Raw genomic sequence first — 10138 nt, forward strand, 5'->3', positions numbered from 1 at the left:
GTATTAATTTAGAAGGCATTGGGGGCCAGGTGGAGCCTCTTTCTTTTTTCCCCCCAGATGTTAAGATTTTATTTACAAAGCTTCTTTGTTGTACAGAAAGTAAAAGTGTGTTACAGTCTTGGTGTAACTGGTAGCCACAGCTGGTTGCCTCACCAATCATAGCTATCTACGCTACAGCAAGAGTCTTACATGGAAACCTAAGAACGCTTTCAATGTTGTTAGGGTGCAATCCCCAAGCTTGGTGGTGAATTTCCAAAAGGGACTAAATGGAGGAAGGCGGAATGTCACAGGAACTATTCTTTGGGTGTCCTGGGGTTTGTATCACAGCTACCTTTTTTTTTTTTTTAAACAGCTCAAATCCATATGATGAGCAGTCCAACCAATACTGAACAGTTCTATTTTTTTTTGCAGATTATTTGGGTTCTTAATCATCTTCTCCTTCATCATCTGTTTCTCTCTTCCTCTTTTCACCTTTCCTGCTTTCTTCCTCCTCTTCATCCTCATCCTCATCATCTTCATCAACTTCTCCATCATGTCCAAATTCTTCTTCCTCCCCACTGACTTCATCTTCATCCTCTTCTCCTTTGACAACTTTGTCTTTATCTTCATCTTCTTCATCATCAAATTCTTCTTCCTCACCATCCTTATCCTCTTCATCTTCTCCTTCTTCATCATCCTCTTCTTCATCCACAAGGTCCACCTCAGCCTCAGAGTCAGGAGCTTCTCGATCCTCTTGGTCAGAGCCATCCAGGAGGGTCAGCTGGGGCAAGAGTTTGAAGACACTCTCTCAGTAGTCAGTCAGGTTAGTAACCTCACAGTTAAACAGATCCAGGCTTTTCAGACATTCAACTTTTTCACAGGTTCCAAGGTACTGATATCCTTCAGTTTATTTCCACTTAAATTTAGATGTGTGAGATTTGGAAGTTTTTCTGCCAACATGTCCAAACATCCAGAGATTCTCTTGTCACTGAGCTCAAGCTTTTTCAATTTTGGTAGTTTGGGGAAATTTGAAACTGAAATCAAGCCTACATTTATTAAACTGAGGAACTCTAAGTTCACAAATTCAGCTGTTAAGCCCTCAGTTTTCCCATCATCTGATTTGCAATTGTCCAGGACAAGTTCTTGAACAGCTGCCGGGGTCCGGTTCCTCAGCTCCAGTTTGAAGAGACACACCAACCTCTGGCCTGGTCCGATTTTTATTCACTTGAATACACATTTGCCCTTTAGCAATGCATACAGGCAGATCAAAGGTAAAGTTTGATGAACAATGTAAGGATTATTAGGTTGGGAAATTGCTTTGAGCCATTGAGCCCACAGCAGGGCAGTTTTGTGCTGATTTTCAACCCAGCTGAATATCAAAGTCCATAGGTTTTCCAATGTTTCTTTTTGCATTTTTATGTGAACTGCTGTTTGCTTTAGCCTCCAGGAGTGGAAGGTTAATTGCCTCTTCTATTTCTGCCAGGAAGAGAAGCATCAGGAGGGATCAGGATGGAGCTTGCCCTCTGACTTGATCCCAAATAAACATTCTCCTAGATCCACCAGCCATGATTCTCATGCTTCTCTACACTTCCCATGTCTTCCTGTAGGCCTGAGACCATTTTCAGATCTGTATAATCAGGCAAGACAGAACCTTTCTGATTCTCAGTCTCATCTACTATAAATGGAGATAATTTTGTTCTGCATAACTCACAATTAAAACATTTGTGAAAAGTTTAACTTGAAACTCAACCCAAATGAAAATCAGCATGGTGTGTGTGAAAACCTAAAGCCCTTTAAAAACTGTCAGGCACTATACAAATATAGCAGTATTCCCACCTGGATATAAACACATCGGAGGTTAGAGGGTGTGCAGTGAGGAGAGGGGAGGGCTCTGAGCAGCAGATATCCTGGTAAGGAGAAGCTGACTTCCAGTCATGTCAGACACTGGACCAGAAGACACCCCATGGGCCCCTCTCAACCCATGGGTCTCACATTGGCATTTCCCCCAATTCACTCTGGTTTTCAGTTTCTCCATCCCTCTAACCTACTTTCTATCTCACCACTTCTGAGTTTTTCTCATTTGGTTCTTCATCTCCAGAATATTTACTCATTTCTACCTTTCATAGAATTCAATGAACTCTGCCCACTCCTGCCCCGCCACTAACCCTGAGCTCAGAGGAACTGAAAAGTCTCTTCATCAGAGGGCCCCTCAACCAGGCTCACAGAGACTCAGACACAGACTACTTCCATCTCTATATCCCTCTGGCCAGGATTTGCCTCAATAAATTACAGAACTGTGTCTTGGTGGCCATGGAAGGTCCCAAATTGAAATCATTTTCTGGGAAGATTCACTCTATATGGATCCCAGCATAGTAGTGCCATTGCATCTAAAATAGAAAATTCCAGACACTCCCCACCGCCCCACCACCCCCACACACACTGCATCTTTGTTATTGATCACCCAATACTTAGCTCCTTTATCATGTGCTAATTCTTCTACCTACTGCTAATCTTCTGATCAGAACCCAATGTTATCATTGTCCAAACCTTTTCTAAAATCTGATTGCACATAATTCTAGCTCAAACTGTCAGCTCTTAGCAATTGAGGCAATTTTCATCACTGTTAGTATAGATTCCCATGGCAACCAGGAGGCTGCTTAAAGAGACCCTATAATAAGGTGAGTGGTGAGAATGGCCAAGGTCCTGATGGTGAAGAAGAGGAGGAATGTGGTCTTCTGTCCCTCAAATGTACCTGGTGACACCAATTTATCCCTTACCCTTTCCACCTTCCAAATACCCTCCTCCATAGGCTTTGATAAGCAGGAGAGCCAGCTGAAAGCCCAGAATTCCAAGGGACGCAGCCTCTTCCTTCTCATCACCCCTTCATGTTACAAACCTGGTTCCTCAAGGCCTTGGATTTGACCCTCCTTCCCACTGATTTATAGTTGAGAAAGGGTCTTCATGCTCACATATAGAAACTTAGAGAAGATTTCTTTCTTGTCAGGGGACTCCAGGATACTGAGCAGCCACCTTTATGACCAATATCAGCCCTTCCTTAAAGTCAGTTAAATAAATCTCCATGAGGTCAGAGAATTTCTAAGGGCCCATGTTGCTCTTCTCCTAAACCTCATCCTCTTAGCCTAAGAAGGCCCAGATGTTGTATGTGGGGCTTGGCTTCCCCTGTTCTCCTCATCCTGGAATACCTCTATGAATCACCAGGTCTTCTTCCTCTCTGATCTGAAGGTAAATGTTCTAATCACCTGTAGGTCACGAACCCACAGAGTGGCCAAAAATAGCAGAGGTGATCCAAGACCCTGGGAAAGGGAAAGCTGTAGGTGTGTTTGCACAGGGATTAGTGGAGGCCATCCACCCTCACCTCGGGAGGTATAAAGGCTCTCCACCAACAACCCAGTTCTACTTCTGCCACCATGAATCCACTCCTGATCCTTGCCTTTGTGGGAGCCGCTGGTGAGTTCCATGTGTTGCTTCAGGCCCTGCCTCCTGGCAGAAATACAAGTTGCACCACCTTGCTGCCTCTCCTATTTACCTGTGCTCTGATGTTCTCTCTCCCCTGTCTAACACCCCTCTATCCCATTCCTGGGCTCTCTTTAAGCCTTACCTCTCTCACCTTCTGGATGACCCACTCTCAGCTCCATCATCCATTCATCTCAGGCTTTTAGTAGAGAGGCTAGAAAGGGAGGTGAGGTGAAACTGGTTTATTAAATTGACCAGTGGTCTTGAGGCTTAGGTCTGACAACTCTGGGCTAGTTGCACTATGGCTATTTTTTTAATTATTATTATTGATTAAGGTATTACCACTGTGGCTCTTCCTAACCCCAGATAGAGACTGGAAGAACATTCATGCCCGAGTCCTAGCTCTAGAAATTCTGACTTCTTTGGCCTAAGGTGTGGCCTGAGCACTGAATTTTTAAGTTTTCCAGGTAATTTTAAGGTCTCAGGTGTAAAGCCAAGGTTGAGAATCACGGTTCTATCAGCCAATAACAGGGCCTAACTTTGTCCCATCCATTGGGTGTGGGGGCTCCTCTCCCTGGCCTCTCTGTGCCGATTTGAACTATGGGAGAAGCTGGTGCAGTCAGAGTGACTGAGCCAGGAGGTTTTCCTTGTTGGGTCAGCCCATCCTGATCCTCAAGGGCTCTGATAGTCGTGGGGAGCAGATGAGTGATGTTGAGCAAGAGAGAAGCATTCAGTGGGTGAGAACACCACATTCTGAGCTGTATCACATTGAGGGCACTATGAGGATGTTTATTGTGTGCTCATTCTCTTGCTGCCCCTGTAGAGGTCTGGGCTGGATCCCTGCAGGGTACCTAGCTATGTGCCCTGCAGACACAAGGAGAGACTCAGGAGAACCACATCCATTGCACAGACTGGGGATGGCAGTGTGTCCTCACTGCCCATCCTTGCTGCCCGTCATCTCTGTGCTTATGAAGGAATCTTAATTATTATGACCCAGCCACATGCTCAGGCTACACCCTCTATCATCCTGCTGAATTGGCTTCTCCCTCCTGTTGCCACTCAAGTTGCTTTCTCCACTGATGACGATGACAAGATCGTCGGGGGCTACACCTGCCAGGAGAATTCCGTCCCCTACCAGGTGTCCCTGAACGCTGGCAAGCACTTATGTGGTGGATCCCTCATCAATGACCAGTGGGTGGTGTCCGCGGCTCACTGCTACATGCCGTAAGTTCTCGGCCCTGATGGCAAAATCCACAGAGGGGGCTCTTGGAGAGCTTGGCTCAGTCTAGGGCAGGGTGGGGAGAAGGACCATAGAGAGAAGTTGTCATTGACAGCTGATGCCCAGGCATGGGGGTGATGAGAGACACATGTATGAAGACTCTGACACCCCAAATAAATAAATACAACATCCAGAGCTACAGTCATGAGAGCAGAAAGAGGCTATTTAGGGTATAAGGCCCAACTGGGAAACAGGCAAGGACTTCATACAAGTAACCTTTGCCAGTGGATGCACATAAAAACACCTAAGAAATGTAAAACAAAAAAAAACAAAACAAAAAACAAAAAACAAAACAGAAAGAAAGAAAGAAAGAAAAAGAAAAAAGCCTGGGCCCTGTCCCAAGGTAATTCATTCAGACTGTTCAGGAAGAGGTGTCTAAATGTTGGTGTTTTGAACGCTCTCTGCCTCTGGTGATTCTATTCTATAGCAGAGCTGAGAATCACTGCCTAGAGCAAGGGTTCTCAAAACTGAGTGTGGGTCAGAATCGCCTGGCGGATCTGCTGGACCATGGGTGGCTAGATCCCACCCCCAGAGGTTCTGGTTGAGTAGGTCTGGGGAGGGAACCGAGGCTTTGCATGTCTAACAAGGTCCTGGGGCCACACTTTGAGACTCACTGGGTTATATCATCCAGAACGATAGTGCTTACAAGACCAGGAAGGGAGCAAAAGTCACCGCTGTACATAGCAAAGTAACAGAGGGTGAGCAATGCCTTGGGGCTTCAAGAAGCTCATCTGTGCCCATGACATTGGAGACATGGGGTGGGGGGGCACAGCTGGAAAAGCTGATTGAGGAGCCACTGCAGTTGGACCCCTTCACCCCATCCCAGCTCCACTAACACCTACATCTGAAGCAGAAAGGCCCTTGGTGTCTCAACTATACTGCCCCCCACCCCTCTGCTGCATTGTGCATGGGCACAGCCCCACCATTGCCATAACCTTCTCAGTGGGTTCAGAATAACTTGAAGGAGGGCCAACAACACTATAGATACAGTATACAAAAAATATGAATTTAGAAGGTATTGGGGGGGGGGGCTAAGTGGAAACCTCTTTCATGAAGAGGCACACTGAGTTCTGGCCTAGTCAGCATTTTATTCACTTTGAATACACATTTGCCCTTTAACAATGAATACAGGCAGATCAAAGGTAAAGTTTGGTTAATGAAGATTATCAGATAGGGAAATCGCCTGGAGCCATTGCAATCACAGCAGGAGCAAAACTTGTGCTGATATTCAGCCCTGCTGACTATCAAAGTCCATTGGCCTTCCCATGTCTCTTTTCAATGTTAACTGCTGTTTGCTTTAACCTCCACACACCATGAGCAGGGAGCTGGGTATCCCAGGAAAGAGTGGGGATGTGCCAAAAGGTCCTCAGTTCTCTTCTCCCAACAGTCGCATCCAGGTGAGGCTGGGAGAGCACAACATCAAGGTCGAGGAGGGGAATGAGCAGTTCATCAACTCCGCCAAGGTCATCCGCCACCCCCGCTTCAACAGCATGACCGCAGAAAATGACATCATGCTGATCAAGCTGTCCTCACCTGCAGTCATCAATTCCTGGGTGTCCACCATTGCCCTGCCCACCTCTTGTGCGCCTGCTGGCACCCAGTGTCTCATCTCTGGCTGGGGCAACACCCTGAGCTCTGGCAGTGAGTGGGGTCCTCACTTCTTCACTCTCTGACTTCCAAATGTTTCCCAGAATGGAGCATTGCCTGAGCTCAGCCCCCTCGGCATCCAGTCTGCAAATAATGTCGAGTGTCCACCACTCTCAGGCTCGTCCTGGAGGCCAGAGAGATGCAGAGTCTCGAGGAGTTGACCCAGAATAGGACAAGCATAGCACTTGCCATTCTCACCTCCAGGGGTGGGGGGGGGGGGGGATTCAGCAGTGGCCATTCTGGGAACTGAATCGCCTTGATTCTTGCTGGGGCTTAGGTTCTTGGGGTCAGCCCCAGATTATCATCCTCCATCCTGGCCTGACTCTCATTTCTCCTTTCCTTGATCTCTTCCTCTTCCTCAAAGTCAACTACCCTGACCTGCTGCAGTGCCTGGATGCCCCATTGCTGGCCCAGGAGCAGTGTGAAGCCTCATACCCCGGACAGATCACCGACGACATGGTGTGCGCCGGCTTCCTCGAGGGTGGCAAAGATTCCTGCCAGGTGATTGCCTTTTCCCAAGCTGAGACCCCTGCCCATCCAAGGAAGCACTGACCCCTGTCAGTGGTTCCTTGACCTTGGCCCTGGAATGCAGTGCTGGAGTGTGCCCGTGGGCACAATGTGCCGGGCCCTTTCCTCCCTCTACCTGTACCCATGGCCTGCCTAGAGGCTGGATTTGAATCCCCAAGGCCATAAGCTGTGCTCCCCTCTTTCTCCCTCCTTATAAACTGTGTTGTGCCTTCCTCCTCCCCAGAATGATTCTGGTGGCCCCATGGTCTGCAACGGAGAGCTTCAAGGAGTTGTCTCCTGGGGCATTGGCTGTGCCCAGAAGAACAAGCCTGGTGTCTACACCAGGGTCTGCAACTTCGTGGACTGGATTCAGGAGACCATGGCTGCCAACAACTAAAGATCCCACCTGTCCCCCTGCCATCACTATGCTAATCAAGTGACACTGATCTGAACGCCTATGTCTGTATCTGCTTCCCTGCCTGGCTCTGGGCAACACGCTCCCACCGAGGTCAGCCGGGTCTGGCTGGCCTTTATACCAAGTGCCCCACTTACCAAAGAAGCTCCCTGGCATATTAGTTTAGCAGCAAATAAAAAGATGGAATTCAAAATCATAAGCAGGAGTGAGGAGAGCTTGTTTTCTAGAAGAAAATATGTTTCTGAAAGGCTGTCAGTGGTTCCTTGACCATGGCACTGGAGTGCAGTGCTGGAGTGTGCCTGTGGGCACAATGTGCCGGGCCCTTTCCTCCCTCTACCTGTACCCAGACTGAACACACCTGGGGAAGCACCTGTGCATCCACCTTGGCCTCTTCTGAATCCCTCTGTCACGTGCGCTTAGCCAGCGTGTGCTCCCCAAGGGGCCCTACTTCCTGACAATCTGCCCATGTGTCTGGGGGGAAAAGAGACTTCCTTGGGTCTCCATCCTTCAAGCTCCAGAGAAATTGGCCTTTTGTGCATCTCACCTGATGATACCAATATACATATACCGTACGGAGCACTTACAGACATTTCATGGTTGTTTCACCCTCCCCTCTGCAGTGGATATCATTTCTGTTGTACAGACAAGAAAGCAGAAGTTAGTTCACCCAGGTCCCTCATCCAGCAAGCGGTAGATCAGGGGTTCAACTTCTTATTTGCCTGGCCCCAAAACCATGCTCTCTCTCCCCGCCTCACGGACTCTCCTCATGCTACTGTGGTCCAACATTTTAGACCTCGTCTGGGCTTGTCTCAGTTGCTGTGGTAACATTGCAACTATCCTTAACAAGAGTCAGATTTCCCAGATCACTAGCCTTTCCCGCAATGATCAGCAAGTTGCCCCATCCCTGCCCTGTCACAGATCCATTCATGGATTTCTTCCCATGTGCTGTCCAGGAAGCAGGTGGGGGGCCCTGAGAACACTTGCAGGATTTCTTCTCTGGAAATGGCATGCCTTGATTTCAAGCATTTTGTGTGTATCTTGATAGGACCCACCTCTGGCTTCTCAGTCTTTACTCACCCTAATGCCATTGTCACTTAGAACCTTTAACTTCTGGCCACAAAGGTGGAACAAGTAGTGACACCTCCATGTGAAGAATGTTTCCAACATGGAATTATTATCTGGTGCGAACATAAGCTGGACTCAGACCAGCAGCCTTTCTGTCTCAATGACAGAGCAGTTCTGAGGGAGACAGATGGTTCTGATAATTCTACACCTTCAGGTCTTTACTTGGTAACCTTGGCATGTAAGCCCTAGGTTTCTGAGACTCAGCATAATACCTCTGAGCACACGGCTGTACTATTTCCACCTCTTGAAACACACATTTCCTTGTTTTCTTCTTCCATACCAACTTCCAGGGCCTTCTCCATCCTCTAATCCTTTCCACCTCACCTCTCACACAATGAAACAGCCAGCAGAGAGTTGGAGGATGGAGATGGGAGATGTAGAGATGAAGTGGGAAATCCAATGAATCACTCGAGCACTGGGGCAATGAGTGAAGGACACTTGGATGAACTTACACACAGTCTATGAATGTGTTGAACAAACATGTAGGCATTTGTTAGTTCATAACAATTGGTTTTTAAGACTGTGCACTTGCAGAGACAGTAATGTCACTGTGGGGACTGCCTTGTGAGGATACCAGTTCTCCTCTGCTCATGCTCACAAGGCCCCTGACCTGGTGAACCTCTCATTCCTGTCCTGAACCTGCCATGGGCACCAGGCTCCTCTGCTGGGTGACCCTCTGTCTCCTGGGGGCAGGTGAGTCTAAGAACACTAACATCCCTGCATTTTATCTTTCCAGTGGTCATGCCAATCATTTATATTTCCTTTGTCTTTCCCCCCCGCCCAGAACTCACAGCAGGTGGAGTCACCAGTCTCCCAGACATAAGATCATAGAAAAGAGTCAGGCCATGGCTTTGTGGTGCGATCCAATTTCTGGCCAGCAAACCCTTTGCTGGTACCAGCAGGCCCCAGAACAGGGCCTGGAGCTGCTGGTTCTCTTTGAGAATGAAGATGCAGTGGATGATTCACAGCTGCCTAAGAATCGATTTTCTGCAGAGAGGCCCAAAAGAGCAGACTCCACTCTCAAGATGCAGCGTGCAGAGTTGGGTGATAAATAAAGAATAGACCTGGAATTCATTTAATGCTGTTGCAACACATTTGTGCTTTTTAAATGAGTATGCCCAAAGATAAGTGGCTGGAATTGGGAAAAGTAATTGATGTAAAACTCAATCTTGTGGGAAACACTTTATTCCACATTTCCCATTTTGGGGGACTTCTCTAAAGTAATCCTCCTGATCCAATTTTCTTATTTCTTGTTGAATCTCCTCTATGGAAAGGCAAACACATTCCTTTATTTAATCTCTTCATCTAACTTTAGTCTCTATCCTCTTGTTTTCTCCCTGGCTACCTAGTGAAGACACCTATTATTTGGTGTTTTCTCAACCTGTACTGAGATTATTGGGATACTTTCTTTTCTTATAGGGTCCACCTGTAGTTTGGAGGGGAGAAAAATGAGTTAAATTCAGATTCAGTATAGTGCTAGCCAGTCCACTCAGATTCACAGCTGAGCCCTGTTACTTACCAATATTAAAACTGACATTATCATCTCCACATGTCTGACTCCAACGTGCAAATTTCACGTGTTTTCATGTTAGCCTCTAGTAATACAATTTTATTTATTAATCCTCTCACACCAACATATCATAATACCTTATATTCCCTTCACTCCATGAAACAAATCACCCCTCCCCCTCAGGTCCTGTCAAGAGAGCATG

The 10138-nt window shown here is 47.2% G+C and overlaps 1 protein-coding gene and 1 pseudogene across 1 annotated transcript; one reads left to right on the plus strand and one right to left on the minus strand.

Annotated features, from left to right (window-relative positions):
* Positions 1-307: 307 nt before the first annotated feature.
* Positions 308-1598, minus strand: LOC102418997 (annotated as a pseudogene).
* A 1798-nt stretch (positions 1599-3396) lies between these two features.
* LOC102427040 (anionic trypsin-like) lies at positions 3397-7338 on the plus strand. Its single transcript, XM_006094734.2, has 5 exons — positions 3397-3447; positions 4518-4677; positions 6120-6373; positions 6744-6880; positions 7131-7338. The coding sequence occupies exons 1-5, from the start codon at positions 3408-3410 to the stop codon at positions 7281-7283; spliced, it is 744 nt and encodes a 247-aa protein (XP_006094796.1). The 5' UTR covers positions 3397-3407; the 3' UTR covers positions 7284-7338.
* The last annotated feature ends 2800 nt before the right edge of the window (positions 7339-10138 follow it).

The sequence above is a fragment of the Myotis lucifugus genome, unplaced genomic scaffold (assembly GCF_000147115.1).
Source record: "Myotis lucifugus unplaced genomic scaffold, Myoluc2.0 scaffold_141, whole genome shotgun sequence".
Classification (NCBI taxonomy): domain Eukaryota; kingdom Metazoa; phylum Chordata; class Mammalia; order Chiroptera; family Vespertilionidae; genus Myotis; species Myotis lucifugus.

What these genes read in the sequence shown, in the direction of transcription:
- LOC102427040 (XM_006094734.2), top strand. Translation starts at nt 3,408, where the DNA reads ATGAATCCACTCCTGATCCTTGCCTTTGTGGGAGCCGCTG. An exon ending in TGCCTTTGTGGGAGCCGCTG is followed by an intron (nt 3,448 to 4,517) that starts GTGAGTTCCATG and finishes TTGCCACTCAAG; the next exon opens with TTGCTTTCTCCACTGATGAC. An exon ending in GCGGCTCACTGCTACATGCC is followed by an intron (nt 4,678 to 6,119) that starts GTAAGTTCTCGG and finishes TTCTCCCAACAG; the next exon opens with TCGCATCCAGGTGAGGCTGG.